At 49.5% G+C, this 18,913-nt stretch overlaps 2 protein-coding genes across 2 annotated transcripts in view; one reads left to right on the top strand and one right to left on the bottom strand.

The window, feature by feature from the left end:
• The window catches only part of FAM166B (family with sequence similarity 166 member B), an 18,414-nt gene extending 14,048 nt beyond the window's left edge, over positions 1–4,366 (bottom strand). Inside the window, exon 1 of the mRNA XM_018570833.1 lies at positions 4,241–4,366. Coding sequence (XP_018426335.1) covers positions 4,241–4,308 — 68 coding nt within the window. The 5' untranslated portion in view covers positions 4,309–4,366. The remainder of the gene's footprint in view (positions 1–4,240) is intronic.
• A 6,046-nt stretch (positions 4,367–10,412) lies between these two features.
• Positions 10,413–18,913, top strand: part of LOC108799020 (von Willebrand factor A domain-containing protein 5A-like) — a 74,634-nt gene continuing 66,133 nt past the window's right edge. Inside the window, exon 1 of the mRNA XM_018570831.1 lies at positions 10,413–10,508. The gene's annotated coding sequence lies outside the window, so the exon portion shown is untranslated. The remainder of the gene's footprint in view (positions 10,509–18,913) is intronic.

The raw sequence follows: 18,913 nt of genomic DNA, 5'->3' as shown, positions 1-18,913 counted from the left end.
GAGTATGTGTATTTTTAGGCCTCATGCACACAGATGTACAATTATTTATTTATTTTGTATATGACAAAAAAAACCCACAAATATATATAGTATTATGTTATTTTTGGTTAGTTCTCTAGATAATTATTAAATCAATGTTAAATATAAACAATACTATGTGTTTCTTTTTACTCTGCCAACTTGTATTTGATTGGATACGGCAGAGCAGTGAATAACCCCGCGAGCAGAATTCCACTTCCTATAATGAGTGCTGACAGGTTAATTGTTGGCTATATGTCACATATCACAGTTCGGCGCACACCTCGGCTCTATTCGGCTCTGCTAATAAATAATAATAATACTTTCATTCTGTAGTTTTGTTATTATGGAACAGAAAGAAGATGAAAAGCTAAAGCCGAGCTCCGCAGGTTGCCTTGCAGCAGGCCTGTTGGTATCCGGCAGCTGTTGCTATGGAGACGTGTACATGGAGACAAGGCCTGCAGCCATGGCAGTAGACAACACATTGTACTATTGTGTGATCTGTCAGTGTATCCATTGCTGATACTTCTCTATAATCAACAGATCAATTACCCCGGCCAGCCCTGAACAGGATCCCGTCCCCTGGGGCATGAAATGAGCAATAGCTCAGTGTGAAGGGTCAAATTTCCATCCTCCGGAAAACCACGCTTTACGTATCACGTTTTGTCCCCGCCGGGGAGATTTACGCTTTCACCAGGGCAGAACGTAGCGTGAAAATGTCAAATTTTATGGTTGTCACAGAACCAGGAAGTCAGTAAAATCTTTGAATGGGGATGCCTGTTCCCATGGCAACTGTCTAAGAGGGGATTTCTTTCACTTTGGAGAGAACTCCTCTGACTTCCTGTTGTATTTTTTGGACAGGAAGTGAAGGGAAACCTCTTCAATGGGATACAGCTAAAAAAAAGAAACTAATAGGGGTCAGCTATACCTTAAAGAGCCCCAACAACCAATATCCTCCTTTCCATAGATGATTCACTTTTATTGACTTGCAATTTGCCTCTAAACATGCTACAAAATGTGACAGCTCCAGGAAGAGTTGATTCCATAGCAGAACCCCTTCCATCCTTGCAGGCATTATTCCTCTGGGACTGTCTTATTCCTGTCTGTGTTGGCCCAGCTCCTCCACCCCTACCATGCCTCCTTCCACATCATAGCCCTCTCCTCTTCTGGGAGTGTCTAATTATTGTCTTTGCTGGCCCAGCTCCTCCACCCTCTTTGCATGTCATAGCCCTTTCCTCTTCCTGATTAACCTATTTATGTACCTGCTTGGGAAAAAGTGATGGGTGGTTGTCTGATGGTTGCAAAAATGGCACTCGGTGTGTAAAAGGTTGCTGACCCCTGCTCTAGAGGAACAGCTCTGAGTCTTCTGAAGCTTCTGACACCACAACCAAGATGGCGGCCCCCCAGCAGCAGTCTCGGGGCTTTTGGAAGTCTACACAAGGGAGACTTTTACAGGTAAATAATAAAATATGTTAAATGCTAATATAGTCTTCTGGGGGGATTTTTGCTGAAATGAATGGTCTGGTAACAGGTTCTCTTTGAGCACAGGTACATGCAGGCAGCACAAAGCGCCCATACAATCAGATGATTTGAGAGGTTCGACAGGTGGCTTGAATACAGTCGGCAAGGTTAGAACCCCCATCTTGGTTTTTATTTCTATCCGGGGCTCTGTTACAGAGATTTCCCCTCACTTCCTGTCCTGCTGATAACAGACAGGAAGTGAGGAAGAATCTGAAATGGCAACACACTCAGCAGTAAAAGGTTGGCAGGGGTTCTAGTTGTACCCTAGTAACATAAAAATGCATTTGTATTGCTGACTGTATTGCTGTTAGGGAGTTACCCTGCTTGATAAAATGTTGTCAGCAGGACAGGAAGTGAGGGGAAATAAATCCCAGATGTGTGGGCGGGACATACACTGTTTAACCCCTTAAGGACAAAGGCCTTTTTTTAATTTTTTGCACCCATGTTATAATCCACATTTTAGGCCTGAAAATTACTTAAAACCACCCAAACATTATATATTTTCAGAAAGCCAAGAACCTGTAGAATAAAAGGGTGGCAGTTGTAAATTTTTATGTTGCACAACATTAGCGCAACTTATTATCAAACCCCCAACATTTGTGAAAAATACACAAAAGTTAAGTTAAATTTAGTGCCCCAAAACACAATAAAATACCCTTTTTTTGTTTTTTACTATATAAAAAAGATGAGGTTACGATGAGTAAATAGATACCCAACATGGCCGGGTTAAAAATTGTGTGTGCCCGTGAAACTGTGACAAAATTCAGTACCCCAAAATGTCCATAGATGACGGTTTAAAAAGCCCCAGCAGGTCATCAGTTTAGAGATACACGTAAATATTGGCCCGAGAATTATTGCTCTCAATGTGGCGTGAGGGGCGATACCCAACATGTGTAGGGCAATCGTTGTTTTCGTATGTACGTGCACCCGACGTGTGTTTACGTGACAAGGCACATGCTCTCTGGAGCGGGGGACTTTAAAAAAAAAAACATGTTTAAATTATTTGTACATTTCATTTATTTAATATTATTTTTAAAAACAGTTTTTTTTTTACTTTAATTGCTATCACATAGGGGGGCTTACAAGCCAAGTGATAGCATACAGGTACTCTTTAAGGTCCAAAAGACCCCTAATGTCACCTTCCCACTTTAAATAAGTGCAGATCACACTTCAATAGCTTATTGCTGGGCTTCAGGAGCTGAGCGATGACGTCTATGGGACTGGAAGTGATACCATACGCGTCGCTCCCGGTCCCATAGTACGGGGAGGAAATCGGTGAATTTCCTCCCCAGCTTCCCGCTGACACCCGGCAAGCCGGTCTTGGGCCCGTAGGAGGGGCAGTGATGCCAAGGAAACAAGGTGGTGATGTCGACCGTGGTGGGGGCGGGTTGGCCCGGTTACCAGATCATAGAAGCGATCTGGTGGTAGCTGAGCCACCAGAATTGCTTCTACTGTAAAGCCGGCCGCCGGCTCTACAACACTGAACAGACTCGAGTCTGTTTAACCCCTCCAGACTTCATGACGGGATTATCCCGTCATGGGTCGTAAACGGGTTAAAGTATATGTAAACCCTGACGGAACCAGGGTAACTTGTCTCCTCCCTCCTACCTTTATGGGTGGGGCCTCCCACAGCTCTGTGTGCAGCACAGTGATGATGTCACTGCTACTTTTACATTTAGTGGATTGATAAATATATTTAAATGAAAATGTTTGTACCCCGGAGTTCAGCTTTAAATATAACTAAATACTTTCTGTGGTATATCTGTGCAAGTGCAAAAAAAAAAATACCTGCTGATCATGTGCTGAGCACACTTCCTGTGTAATATCAGAAAATCCTCCCAGTTCTTAACTTGGACTACAGAATAATTCTGCCCTATGTTGTGGAGATGAGAAGAGGGGGGAGGGATTCAGTAGTTTAGCAAAAGAATACGAAACAGGGCTGACACCAATCCTTGTGACTTCAGTCCAGTAAACAGGTGCAGCGTTGTCAGCCCCATCCAGGAAAAAATACACCCATATGTGGGCAATGAAGGCATAATTGGTACAATATGCGGGCAATGAATGTGTAATCGTTACAAAATGCGGGCAATGAAAGGGTAATCGTTACAATATGCGGGCAATGAATGGGTAATCGTTACAATATGTGGGCAATGAACGGGTAATCGTTACAATATGCGGGCAACGAATGTGTAATCGTTACAATATGCGGGCAATGAACGGATAATCGTTACAATATGTGGGCAATGAACATGTAATAGTTACAATATGCGGGCAATGAACATGTAATCGTTACAATATGCGGGCAATGCACATGTAATCTTTACAATATGTGGGCAATGAACGGGTAATAGTTACAATATGCGGGCAATGAACGGGTAATCGTTACAATATGCGGGCAATGAACGGGTAATCGTTACAATATGCAAGCAATGAACATGTAATCGTTACAATATACGGGCAATGAACATGTAATCGTTACAATATGCGGGCAATGAAGGAGTAATTGTTACAATATGTGGGCAATGAAGGAGTAACCTTTACAATGTGGGGGCAATGAACAGGTATGTTACAATATGCGGGCAGCAAAGGGGCAATCATTACATTGGGGCAATTGATTTAGGATACTTGCAAATATAGATGAGTTTTCTAGCAGGACAGAACACGCAGCAATGACGTTTTTCTGGTTGAGTGACGCACTTACCCGGGGATGTAATGGGGTTCCGGGGTCATCAGCATAGGGCTGATTTTGGGTGGAAAGGTGGCTGCCATGCTGTGGGGGGTCCTCGGCGTCTGCAGGTTCCCCCTCCCTGGTGTCACTGTGCCGGGACCTCTGTGTGATTGTGTGATCAGTTGTCAGGGACTTGTTGTGGGAGGAGAGGACGGGATCCAGGCAAACAAAGGAGGAGCATGGTAACACAACACTTGTCTCCAGACACTTGTACTCTGTGGAGATGCTAACACACAGCGAGCCCAACACATTGCTGAGGTCACCTGCACCTTAGGGGCTCATTCACACGGGCGGCTGAGCCCGTACAACGTAAATACCACCGAATTCCTCGCCGCCAGGGGTCACCGGTGCTGCGTACAACCTCCCATAGAGGTCGATGGCTGTGCACCAGTACATCCGAATATGGGCAATACCGTAAATTCCTGGATGCTGAAACCTATGTCCAGGGATTAACGCCCCTACGGGCCTCATTCACACGGGCGGCCGAGCCTGTACAATGTAAATACCACCGAATTCCTCGCCGCCAGGGAGCCACCGGTACTGCGTACAGCCTCCCATAGAGGTCGATGGCTGTGCACCGGTATATGCCAGTACATCCCAATATGGGTAATACCGTAAATTTCTGGATGCTGAAACCTATGTCCAGGGATTTATGCATGTGAATGGGCGGGGCTTTTTTGAAGGCAGCTTTCTTACCACCAGGGAGCCACAACTGCTGTGTACAGCCTCCCAAAAAAGTAAATGGCTGTACACAGGTGTACGCCGCCTCTTGCATACGGGCTCATTCACACAGCTAAGAGTTGGCCCGTACAGATCTGTGCGGTGTGCACGGCCATATCGAGCCCTTCCCAGGAGGGACAGGTGCTGCGTGCGATTGTACGGCGGAAACAGTCTGTTCTTCCTTTTGAGAGGACGCCGCCACACGCTCACCCGAGCTGCACATCCGTGCGGGTGTGGGTTTCCGTGCTCGGACGCAGACAGGATCCATCATGTCTGTGCCCAGGTACGGACACCCGCACGGATGTGCAGCTCGGGTGAGCGTACGTCCGCGTCCTCCCATAAGGAAGAACAGGCTGCTGCGTGCAATCACACGCAGCACCTGTCCCTCCCGGGAAGGGCTCGATACGGCCGTGCACACCGCACGGATCTGTACGGGCCGACTCGAAGCTGCGTGAATGAGGCCGTATGCAAGTGGCGGCGTACGCCTGCGTACAGCCATTTACTTTCTTGGGAGGTTGTACACAGCAGTTGTGGCTCCCTGGCGGTAAGAAAAGTTGCCTTCAAAAAAGCCCCGCCCATTAACAAGCAGAGAGAGGTGGGGGGAATGGGGGACGCACTCAAAATGAAGCACGTTTCCACAGTGCACAAAAATGTGCAGACACGCTGCGGTGCCGTTCATTCTAAATGTCGTGCCATCAGTCTGAATGGTGCCCCCAACGTGCCTGCCACAGCACGTGCCTTGTGGAAACCCACGGAACGAAAGTACCCTGCGTTTAAAAAAAAAAAAGGTACATGCGCTTCTTTAGATGGTGCAATTGACGTGTATTGGCCAGTCCCTTGGATTGAATAGGCTGTCCAAACATGCTGTGTCCGCAAAGTTGGTGCCCCTTATCACTAAAAGGGAAATGGTTTGGGGGAATCTTTTACGAACTCTGAAAGCTGCAGATGAAAATTAAAACAAAAATTTGAAAAATTGCAAAAATGGTCTAACAAGCTGAGGTCAAAAGTGGGGAGCAGGACCTGGCGGGATTGATGGGTGTACACGCTCATCAACCGGCTGCCACATCTCAACATATCAATTCACCTGGTATTATACACTATATTGCCAAAAGTATTGGGACGCCCCTCCAAATCATTGGATTCGGGTGCTCCGTGACATTTCCTTCCTACTAAATATTCCGCGGTCACCTGTTACTGGTATTATAACAAAGTGGAAGCGACTGGGAACAACAGCAACTCAGTTCATACTGATCCGTGGTATCTGCCACAGAAGCAGGGCGAGAAGAAGAGCGAGAGAAGCGATTGAGGATTAGTTGTGAGAAGGGAGACATGGAAGGCATTGGGAATCCTGAGATGAGAAGGTAGGCGGAGCTTGAAAGTGACTGGATTACCTTGACGAAGAATCGGAAAGGGACCAATGAAGCGTGGAGCAAATTTCATTGAGGGAGCTCGGAGGCGGATGTGCTGGGTAGAAAGCCAAACCCTGTCACCAGGTAGTAATTTAGGACCAGGACAGCGATGCCGATCTGCTGCTGTTTTATACCTGGAAGCGGCCAGATGAGGATTCTTAGGCCTTTTGGGTCTCCGCTGCTGCTGGCACAAGAGGGGAGATATGAATGGGAAAGGGGGCAGATGGATGCTGACCGTAAACAGTGAAGAAAGGTGATTTCCCTGTACTGGCATTAGAATAGTGGTTAAGGGCAAACTCTGCCCGGGGTATAAGGTCCACCCAGTCATCTTGGTGAGCCGAGATGAAAGCACGGAGATAGCGTTCAACATTTTTATTGACGCGTTCTGTTGGCCTATTGGACTGGGGATGAAAGGCAGATGAGAAATCCAATTTGATTCCGAAGGAGCTGGCCAAGGCTCTCCAGAAGCAAGATGTAAATTGAACTCTCCTGTCAGAGACAATGCGTGAGGGCATACTATGGAGACAAAAGATTTTTGATAAAAGTTGTGGTAAGATTGGGAGCAGAAGGCAGACCTGGGAGAGGAATCAGGTGACACATTTTGAAGAAACGATCCACCACTACCAGATAACCGTGAAGCCTGCAGAGGGAGGAAGATCAGAGATAGAGTCCATGGAAATACAGCGCCAAGGCACGTCAGGAACTGGTAAGGGTAGAAGCGAGCCAGTTGGGGCAGATGTGGAAGACTTGAATTGTACACAAACCATGCAAGCCTGAACGTACTCTTTGACGAAGAGAGGGCCAGTAATCATGTAGAAAAAGATCACAGGTACCATGGACAGCAGGATGTCCGGAAAACATGGAGTCATGTGCCCACACAAGGAGTTTGCGACGGAGTGTTTTCTGCTGAGATAGGAGAAGAGCCACAGTTGCCTACGGCCATGGAAGCGCTGGCCCAGCTCGACAACCCTGGTTCTGCCCAGGATATGCTGGGAAGGAGAGACGCTTTGCGCCGGGAGATCTGGAGGGAGACTCTTCAATTGCAGCAGCACTATTGTGGCAAGGTCCTCCCTACATCCAAGGAACGATACTGGCTGCAATGGGACTTGCGTTTGCCTTTCCTGGGAGAGCAGCCCCGGGAGGAATGGCTGTCGGAGCTGGATTGGCTGCTCCTAACGGAACTGATGCTGGACGATGGGTATCGGGCGCTGCAGTGGTATGTCACCCAATTGTGTCCATGGCTGGAGAACAATAATCCCACAGAGGGCTATGACTTCGGCGGCACGGGACTTATATTTGAGGCGCTCCAGGAGGATCCACAATTTGCTGTGACAGAACGGGCGAGCAGTGAGGGGAGAGAGAGGCGCAGGCTGTCAGATCCAGGCCGAGCGTCTCTCTCTCCTCACTCGCTCTGCATTAGTTAGTGACAGCGGCTTTGTCCTCCGCCCTCCCCCGCCGCCGGTTCCTTCACTTCTTCTCGGATCCCCGCTGGGGAGAGCAGCGGGATCCAGAGAAGCGGCGGGAGGAGAGGACATGGCGATTTACCAGTGATCGCCCTCTAGTAGATATCGCCATTCTTGAAGAGCTAGTTTAATAGCCAGTAGCTCACGATACCAAATGGTTCATGCATTTAGCTATGAGAAAATAGTTAGGCAAATCACACTATATAAATTCTAACCTATATAACAATGCTAATATTAACTGAGGCTATGCATCTCCTATTCTATGCCCCTATTGGGGCGGCACAATAGTTCTTTTCTGCATCTGAAAACTTCTTTGAAAAGAACGCACAAGGCCAGGACTTGCCCTTCTAGCTTGCAGTAGGGCAGCGCCTACTCCTACTGAAGAGGCATCAACCTCCATAGAAAAGGGCTTTGTAATGTCTGGATGTAGGAGAATTGGGGCGGAGAGGAAAGCTGTCTTGAGTTTGTGGAAAGTGCCAATGGCTTCAGGCAACCAGGACCTGGCATTGGTACCCTTACGAGTAAGGGATGTAATAGGAGCCACCAGAGTCGAATAGTTAATGAATTGCCAGAAGTAATTGGCGAAGCCCAAAAAGCGTTGAGTGGCTTGAAGTCCAGAGGGCTCAGATAGCACTTAGTTTGGATGGATTCATAAGGAGACCCTGATCTGTGATGATGTAACCCAGGAATGGAACCTGTGTTTGTTCAAAGAGGCACTTCTCCAATTTATCCTAGAGGCAATTGTCCCTCGGATGCTGCAGAACTGTTTTCACGTGGAGATGATGGGTGCAGTGGCGTCACAAGAGTAGTGCAGCCCGCACCCGGGTGCCACCATTGGAGGGGTGACACCAAAATGACTGTCAGGAATTTTGGTGTCACCCCCTATGAAAAGTCGGGCACTCAGTCACAGACCGAGAGCCCGACAGTGTCAGGAGAGAGGAGGGCAGCAAAACGTTTCCAGGCACACTCACCAACCTGCATGCAAAAACGCCTGTCTAACCACTAAGGTTAAAAGCAGAGGTTTAGATACACGTCTTCTGCAGAAAATGTGAAAGCCGCACAGCCACGTCAAGGCATCTCCATATAGTGCGCTCCTAACTCTAAACTATGAGAGTCTCCATCTTGGAGCACATGGGGCAAAAAATTAAATTGGGTGCAGGTTTGTCAGGAGGAAGCCCAACCTCCCTTAAAGGCACAGGTACGCACAAGTGACCCCGCACATCACAACGGCAGCTGAGACCCCCCATGCATCACTGCATCAAATCAGTCAAGCAAAACAAATGGCAAACGCACTCATCAATTCGTTACCAGCTTTACAGCAAGGTGCACACGGAAGGACTTCAAACAGTAAAACACCAAAAAGTTTCCCGGCACACTCACCAGCCAGCATGCAAAAAAACCTGTCTAACCACTAAGGTTAAAAGCAGAGGTTTAGATACACGTCTTCTGCAGAAAAAGTGAAAGAGGAGGGGACCCGGCGGCATACCTCATCCCGCAGGGTGAATGTCCCCTCCCCTCTCTGCCGGCGTCCATCGCCAAGATGGACACCGGCAGAGAGGGGAGAGCAAGCGCGATGATGCTACGCTGGGGTGTCTCCGCTCTGGCTGTCACTCAGCCTTGGGACGCCCCTGAATCGGTGTCCAAGTCTGGAGATAAAATAAGGATATCAACAAGATATACGATAACACAGACATACAAAAGATCACTGAAGTTCTCATTAACAAAGTTTTGAAAGACAGCCGGGGCATTACATAAGCCGAAGGGCATTACGAGATATTCCTAATGCCTGTCCCTGGTGTTGAAGGCAGTCTTGCACTCGTCTCCTTCGTGGATTCTGATTAAATTGTAGGCACCTCTAAGATCTAATTTAGAGAAGACACGAGCACCCCGCAATCTGTCAAAGAGTTCTGAAATCAAAGGAAGAGGGTGTAGGTTCTTAACAGTGATGGTGTTAAGGCCCCTGTGATCGAAGCATGGACGGAGTGAACCAACTTTTTTCTCTAAGCAGAAAAATTCCAACATAGTAAAATCACAGAGTGGACTCCGTCACCGTCTTAAAGGAGAAGTGCGCTTCATAACAAACAAGCCTGAAAAAAAGAAAACGAAGGCAGCCGCCACATCTAATGACTGGTGAGCTGCAATATATTAACTGCTTTTGGTTTAGAGGCACTTTATATACTCTAATGCCATTATGGTGACAGTTCCTCGTCCACAGAGGACTATGAATACACAGTCCCTCATTGACTTCAATACGATTCTGAATTTAAATCCATCTAATTTTTTTATGCAACAGAAAATTTGGGTGGATTTTCGCTGCGTTCTCTGATCACGGTTCATCAGACTTTATGTATTCCTTGAGGCTGCACTTTATAATCCTGACACAATTGTATCCCGGTACTAATAACCTGTCATGTGGAGGCGGATCGCTGGCAGAATGCTGCACGCTGCTGGTAAATCAGATCCTGTACTACGCCCCCCTCTATGTTCCCTCCTCGTCCTCTCCTCCTTTGTACTATGCCCCCCTCTATGTTCCCTCCTCTCCTCTCCTCCTGCCTATAGAAGGACACAGACACTCCTCGCACTGACTGCACAGAGCTCACCCTCCCAGCACTGCAGGAAGAACAAGAGGACAGGACGGACTGGACGCAGGTACCGTATACATCATACGTGTGTCCTGTACATTGTATATAGACAGGCGCTGTATATACACCGTGCATGTCTTGTATCAGGAAGTCGGTGTTGTACATGTAACGTGTCTGCATTGTACAGATCATACATACTGTACATACAGTATACATGGATGTAGGTGGTAGAGTACAGTATACATGTAACTGTGCAGGAACTAGTGATGATGGAATACACCTTCAGCACGTCACAGCGGGACCTCCCAATCCTATATTAGTGTATACAGTATAGACAAGAATTTCTTTTTAGTTTAGACAAAGTAGGGAAGGGCTACACCCCCCTTCACTTTATGTTTATGCCTGTACCTTGCTAGGGAGATTTCCCTTCACTTCCTGTCCTGGAGACACAGCAGGAAATGAGAGGAGATCCCTACAAAGTGACAGGAAATTCCCCTCCTAGTTGTCACCAGAACAGATGTCCCCATTGGAAGATTCCTCCTCACCTCCTGTTCTGGTTTTCCCATCACGTTCTGCAACTTGGCCAGCTCACTTTGTTTTGGGGCGTGACGGTGCATTGAAGTCAATAGCACCGCAGCCACGCCGCCCGCCCGCAGAGCGATCACCACCACCCAAACGCGTGACGAATTAGTGCCTGTGTTCCGGTACATTGTGATCTGCAAAAAAGTAGCACAGGCAGCATTTTTGCAGATTGCATTGGACCAATACGCGAGCACTAATATTCCATGCGTTTGGGTGCCGGCGTTCGCATGGCGCGGGGGAGGGCGGGTTGCATGTCGTGCTATTGACCGCCACGCCCCCTCCTATCCCAAAACAAAGTGAGCCAGGCAGGACGCACTGGAAGGCAGTCTTTATGGCGTGACTGGGTCCTGACAACAGTATTTTTAAAACAAGAATGATTTTTTTTTTTTAGCATGTATTTTCCTTTTTTAGGCTGGGTTCACACCTGGGCGGTTGTAATATGCGCGTCAAACGCACGTTTTTGGCTCCTACAAAGTGACAGGAAATTCCCCTCCTAGTTGTCACCAGAACAGATGTCCCCATTGGAAGATTCCTCCTCACCTCCTGTTCTGGTTTTCCCATCACGTTCTGCAACTTGGCCAGCTCACTTTGTTTTGGGGCGTGACGGTGCATTGAAGTCAATAGCACCGCAGCCACGCCGCCCGCCCGCAGAGCGATCACCACCACCCAAACGCGTGACGAATTAGTGCCTGTGTTCCGGTACATTGTGATCTGCAAAAAAGTAGCACATGCAGCATTTTTGCAGATTGCATTGGACCAATACGCGAGCACTAATATTCCATGCGTTTGGGTGCCGGCGTTCGCATGGCGCGGGGGAGGGCGGGTTGCATGTCGTGCTATTGACCGCCACGCCCCCTCCTATCCCAAAACAAAGTGAGCCAGGCAGGACGCACTGGAAGGCAGTCTTTATGGCGTGACTGGGTCCTGACAACAGTATTTTTAAAACAAGAATGATTTTTTTTTTTTAGCATGTATTTTCCTTTTTTAGGCTGGGTTCACACCTGGGCGGTTGTAATATGCGCGTCAAACGCACGTTTTTGGCCGCATGGTTTTTGCACGTTTTTCTGTCCACGAAACGCGCGTTTTACTAAATCTAATATGCAGAAGTCAATGGATCCACGCATTACCTTACAACCATCGCAAGACAAAAGTCTTGTGCCCAGCCTTAGGAGGGGTGCTTCACTTACCTGAACTCCATGCACCTGCTGCTTCTGATCCAGGGGTTAACTCCATGTGTCCCAGGCCTTCTTCACCCTGATGTTATCGGCCTCCTCTAAATCCGATGCCACTGCTGGCAGAGCAGGAGCCTCTGCAAGTCCACCCCCATTCTCCCCCCGCGAGGCCGGCAGTGGCTGATGGGGAGGGGGCGGGGCTTGTCCTGAGGCTGCGGGCACCCTATTCTCCCTGCGAGGCCCGCAGTGGCAGATGGGGAGGGGGCGGGGCTTGCACGTAGGCTGCGCCCGGCACCCCATTCTCCCCGCGAGGTCCGCAGTGGCAGATGGGGGAGGAGCGGGGATTTGCTGAGGCCGCGGGAGCTGCATTCTGCCCGCTTGGAAATTGTTGCAGCTCCCTTCTGGCCAGCGACGAACTCGCCAGGTGAGGTGAATCTGCAGAGGCAAGTTAGGAGGCCGCGAGGCCCTCGTAAGCGCGAGGCCTTAGGCGACCGCCTTACTTGCCTAATTAGAGAGCCGCCTCTGGCCTCTACTTCCTCCGAGGTGATAGGTTGATCTAGGTCAGCCGCTATGGAGGCGGAAAGCGCCTTTAAGTGCGCTTCCTTTAGGTATTGGCTGATAAGGGATTTTTTGGCGGACAGTGCCTCCGGGGACATAGTAGGGTTTATAATCAGTATCTAGACTGGTTACAGTCCAGGTATCTCTAAATTGAATAGCGACATTTTAGAGGGCGCTACAGTCATCTCCCGCCTCTTCCTCAAAGCCCTGGCTAGTAAGCGCCCACATTTGTTCCCCTGCTCATAATAAAGGTGAGAGACATAGCGCAGTTTCTTTTTAATTTGGAGGTCTAAGAAGTCTGTCAGATTTTTACGGAGGTTGATCAGCTCCTGGGCATCCTGGGAGAGACCCGTACGCTTATGGCGTTGTTCCGCTCCCTGGATCAAGGTTAGCAAGCGGTCCAGCTCAGCCTTCCTGGCCTTGTTCAGTCTCGAGCCCTGTGAAATCAGCACTCCACGGACCACTGCCTTGTGTCCTTCCCACACTGAGCCCACTGAAGTCTCCCCCACTGTGTTCTCTAGGAAATAAAGGCGTAGCGTCTCAGAGGTCGCACCTGCTGCCTCTGGGTCGTCAAGCAGGTTCTCATTGAGGCGCCAGGTCCGTGAAGTGCCGGGAACCCGGGGCAATGAAATAGAGAGAGAGACAGAGGAGTGATCAGAAATAGTTATGGGGTTAATAGTCGCCTCGCACAAGGTGTCCAGGTAGTAGTGATCAATAAACAGCATATCGATCCGGGAATAAGAGTCGTGGGTCTTAGAGTAGTAGCTATAGTCTCTATCTGATGCATGGGTCGCCCTCCAGGTGTCAAGTAAGTGCTTGTCATAGAAGGCTTTGCGGAAATGTCGCAGAGCTGCAAGGGAATGCGCTGATGTGCCTGAGGACGTGTCCAGTACTGTATTGGGACTGAAATTAAAGTCCCCTCCCAGCACTAGCAGGCCCTCTTGGAAGTCCGTCAGTTTGACCAGTAAAGAGTCTAGGAACGTAAGCTGACGAGTATTGGGAGCGTACGCCGTGGCAAATGTGAAAATCTGGCCCTCTATGGACCCCTTCAAAAACAAGAACCGGCCTCCAGGGTCTGTCAGTTGGTCAAGGAGTTGGAATGGGCATCTCTTATGGACAGCTATCGCAACCCCACAGGATTTGGGTATGGGGGAGTTACTAAGATACCAACCAGAGTACATATGTGTAGGCAGCTTGGGTACAGCATTATCACGAAAATGAGTTTCCTGCAACATTACTACCTGTGCTCCCAGGTGCCTCAGTTCCCTCCACAGCCTGTTCCGCTTGTTTGGAGAGCAGAGACCCCGCACATTATACGACAATATCTTCAACACAGACATGGTATCATTGGAGTATCCCAAGGAGAAGGTCGGGTGCCTCCGAGCCAGGAACATTTTGCGAGCCTAGATAAGACATACATGGTGAGTACACAGAACAAAGGGAAAAGTATATCAATACAAAACCAACACAAAAAATGATAACATTGGGTATTAAGACCAACTAGTAGTGCTTCCCTGGTCCGAGGAGTCACCAAACCGGGGACTCCCAGGAGGGGAAACAAAAAGTCCCGTCCGGGACACGTCTCCCGTAAGGGGGACAATCCTAAGTGGGTAACGTGAAAGGGCATAACAGGGGAGGGTGCAACCCGTCCCAGCCAACTTAGGGTAGCGCGTTCCTCCTGAGGAGGTAAGCCATGTGGAGGTAAACATCCTGGGAGAATAAACCTTCAGTAGAACGTTAAGGGTATGGCCACAAGTAGAGTAGAAAAAGCCAGTATGCGTTCAAAAAACAAGAACTGTGCACATAAGGTGCCTCGCACCTGCGGGGGTTTATCACATGGGGGAGCTGTGGAATGTAGAGTGAGTCATGAGGTCCCCGGGGTGTGCAATCAGGTATGCAAAAATGCGGCAGATGTGAGTTTCTGATGATGATGAAGGCAGGGCACTTCCTCCCGGCCTCCTAGGCGGAACAGTCTGCCAGGGGGGTTGGCGAGATGGTAGTGGTATAGTAATGGACGCATTCCAATCCGGCAGCGAAACCTTAGGGAGGTCTAGTGCTTTCAAAAAGCCAGGGAGGTCGCTCATTTCCATCAGGGATACTGTCATGCCTTCTTTGCGGACCATTAGGCGGAAGGGGAAGCCCCAGCGGTATGGGAGCTGTGCCTTGCGAAGGGAGTCCAGCAGAGGGCGCAGCGCTTTCCGTTGCATAAGCGTGCGTTTAGATAAGTCTGGGAAGAATTGAAGCGTCGCACCGTCAAACTCCAACTGGGGCCTATCCCTCATGATAGATATAATGGCCTCCTTCACAGAGTATTTGTGTAGTTTACAAATCACATCCCTAGGTTGCTCCACATTAGGGGAGGGTGGGGTGCGGTGTGCTCTGTCTATCTCTATAGGGTCTCCAGGACCCAGGCTCAAAATACTCCGAAAGATGCCCTGTAGCGTGGGGACAATGTCTTTAGGCCCCGTGGCCTCAGGGAGTCCCCTGATCCTTATGTTTGACCGGCGACTGCGGTTTTCCAGGTCATCCAGCTGATTCAAAATGGTAGCAATCTGCCTGTCATGTGTGGTACTGCGCTCTCTAAGGAGGGACATGGCCACCAATGAATCATCCTGTAATGCTTCCAGGGATTCCACTCTGTTCCCCAAATGTGCAGTCTCCTGCCTTATTTCAGCAATGTCCTTCTTGAAGGCCTGCTCCATCCTGTTCATAAACATGTCCAGGTCAGCCTTAGTGGGGAGAGACCAGATATGGGACCTAAGGTCTCCATCCCCTGCCAGCATGTCAGCCGCCAGGCTCTGTGGTCTGTGTGTGCCCGGGGAGCTCCCCGCCGTAGCGTCGCTTACCCCAGCCGGGGACGAGGGCCCAGCGAGATCCTCATTGGCCTGGCATTCTGTGACCTCGCGGTCCGGCGCCATCTTGGATGCGGCCCTGTCCTCGCTGCCGCGATCCGAGAGGAAGGCGTCTATGGCGCCTTTGCGAGTCCTCGGTGTCCTCGGGAGTTGGGGTGAGTATCGCTTCTTCCCCTGCTTAGGCTGTGACCCTCTCCGGTGCATAACTGCTCGGATGTTAGCAGATAGATAGGCGGCTGGGACGGGAGCTCTCACAAGCACGTCCTCACTCCTTCATGCCCCACAACACCATCCTTTAAACTAGAGGTTCCTGTGGTGGAGGGGCGACCCGCGGGAAATGTTCATTCACGGCCCCAACGTGATCCTACAATGATTTCTGGTTGCCCAGTGGCGACGGTAACGCTCAACGGATGACCGGCCAGATGTCTGGTGGACACGGGATCAGAAGTCACTACTATGGCCTATTCATTCTACCAACAACATTTTGGGCCGACCCCAACTCTAGACCCCTCCTGGTTAAGGTTGAAAGCTGCTAATGACCTACCTATTCCAGTAGTGGGGGTCACCTGGATGTCTGTGAAGGTCTATGAACAAACCCTCCCAAGGGTCGGGGTTGTGGTGACCCAGAATGCCTCATTCCCAGAGATTCCCGTGGTGTTGGGCATGAACGCCCTAAACGAACTGGACTTAACCCGCCTTCTTCAGGAAGCTTCAACGCAGGTATCCGGGCAGTCGGAGCCACAGCTGCAGAACCTGATCAACGCTTGTCGGGCTGTGCAGACACAGCGCCAGAAGCATACAGAGAAAGTGGGGTTCGCCTACCAGCCCGTCAGCGGGTTATTATACCCCCACGTCGTGAGTTAGTGTGCTCCCTCCCGGTGGTGGCTAGAAGACACGTAAGAGGGGAGACCGTGATGGTAGAACCACAACGTAACCTAGGAGCAAAAGGTGAATGGTTGGTAGCCAGAACTCTGTCCGTTGTCCGGCAGGGACAAGTTTTGGTGCAACTGGTTAACTTGGGGTCCACTCCGATCCAAGTGCCCACAAACGTGGCCCTTGCCGAAATATATACAGTGCCCAAGAGCTGCATTACGGACCCTTGTCCTGGGGTGGAGGCCGCCTGTGCTTCTTTGCAAACGGCCCTACCTGACTCGGAAGATGCCCACCTATCACAATGGTTAGCACAACTTGCACTTCCAGTGCAGGAGATGGTCCCTGAACAACGGAACAAGCTCCAGCAACTAGTTCACAGACATAGGATCGCATTCTCCCAGGGCCCTGAAGACTACGGCTGTACAAATGTTTTGGATCACCCCATCCACACCGGAGACACGGCTCCTATTCGAGAAAGGTATCGAAATATACCCCCTGCCCTTTGCCAAGAGGTCAAGGACCTATTACGTAGTATGCTGCAAGGGGGGGTGATTCGAGAGAGTCGTAGTCCCTGGGCTGCACCCATAGTTCTGGTGCGGAAAAAGGATGGCAACTTACGTTTTTGTGTGGACTATCGCAGATTGAACGCCTGCACTCATCGGGATGCTTACCCACTGCCCCGGGTCGAAGAATCCCTAATGGCCTTGGGGCAGGCGCAGTACTTCTCCACGTTAGACCTGGCCAGCGGATACTGGCAGGTCCCGGTAAAAGAAGAGGATCGTGAAAAAACGGCCTTTATCACTCCTCTGGGACTGTACGAGTTTAATCGGATGCCCTTTGGCCTGACCAATGCCCCCAGCACGTTCCAAAGGCTAATGGAACGATGCTTGGGAGATCTGAACTACTTAGATGACATCATCATATTTTCCAGAACGTTCGAGGACCATTTGCTACATCTGGATCCAGTTCTCACGTGGCTAGCCCAATATGGCCTTCGGCTCAAACCGGAAAAATGTCATCTCATGAGAACCAAAATACAGTGTTTAGGGCATGTGGTGGAGGCAAAGGGGGTGTGCCCCGATCCCAATAAAATTCAGGCTGTACAGATGTGGACCATTCCTAAAACGGTAACGGAACTTTGCTCCTTCCTTGGACTTGTGGGCTACTACCGCAGATTTATTCCGAACTTTGAACTTTGAACAAGTGGGTGCAGAAGGCATGTCAGGGGTGTCAGAATTGTGCTATACACAAAGGGAAAACAGAGAAAACTACCCCCTTGGTGGTGAGCATAGGGGAACCCTTTGAGTTACTAACCATGGACTTTCTGACAGTGGCTGACACCTCTTCGGGGTATCGCTATGCCTTGGTGTTTGTGGACCACTTCTCTAAGTTCGCCATTGTAGTACCCACCAAAGATCAGACTGCCGCCACCACAGCTAAGCTGTTCTGGACCCATGTGGTCCAGCCCTACGGGTGCCCCAAAAGGATTCTGTCTGATCAGGGGCCAAACTTTGAGTCCAAGGTGTTTTCAGAACTGTGCCGCCTTAGTGATATTCGGAAGTCTCATACTACCCCTTACCACCCCCAAGGAAATGGGGCCTGTGAACGTTTTAATCGCACATTGTTGGGACTGATTCGCACCTTAGAGCAAGACCATCGAGAACGTTGGCCGCAATATGTAGGAGATGTTGTTTGCCAAATGGGAACCCCGTCCATATCGGGTCAAGCAGCAACCTTTTCCTGGCCAGCCTGTGTATGATCTGGTGTCCGAGGAGCCGGATGGGCCTCACAAGAGACTGCACCGTAATCTTCTTCGTCCCTGTGTGTTCAGTGCTGATTCGCTAATTGGCAATCCCGTTCCTGTCTATCCTCCATCTGCTAGATGGGACGTCAACCAGGAGATCCTCAACAGTGATTCCACAGCCTGGTGCCTGCCTCCTCTGCCGGCGGTAGAGAACTTATCTCCGGCTTGTGGAGGAGGAACAGTGCCCTGTTGCCTCTGATGGAGATGAACATTTGGAAGATCCGGAGCCTCGCTTACCCAAGCGTACTACCAGGGGACTGAAACCTGTCAAGTATTCTGACTATGTGACTTGACTGTTATGGGTTGCTTGTTTTCTTGTTTGCTATATTATTGCACATTGTTAATTACCTCTCCCTAGGTGAATGCAAGGGATTGCACTTCTTAAATGGGGGGGGAAATGTAGGCAGTTGCCAGTGACAGGGCAGCCTAGCTGGCTGCAGGATAAAGTGGGTTAATAAGTGTATATAACTACTTTCAGCGATTTTGATATGTTTATATGTAAATATGTTCAGCACTGTTTAGCCTCTACAATTGTCTCCAGCACCATTTTGGAGAAGCCTGGTGTCCTGATTGGACAGGAAATCTCGGGAGATTTGGTCGGCCATTTTGGGGTGGTTATCTTATATAGGAA

Source organism: Nanorana parkeri, unplaced genomic scaffold, assembly GCF_000935625.1.
Source record: "Nanorana parkeri isolate BGI_ZX_2015 unplaced genomic scaffold, ASM93562v1 scaffold1605, whole genome shotgun sequence".
NCBI classification, from domain to species: domain Eukaryota; kingdom Metazoa; phylum Chordata; class Amphibia; order Anura; family Dicroglossidae; genus Nanorana; species Nanorana parkeri.
This window is presented reverse-complemented; position numbering and strand designations above follow the sequence as displayed.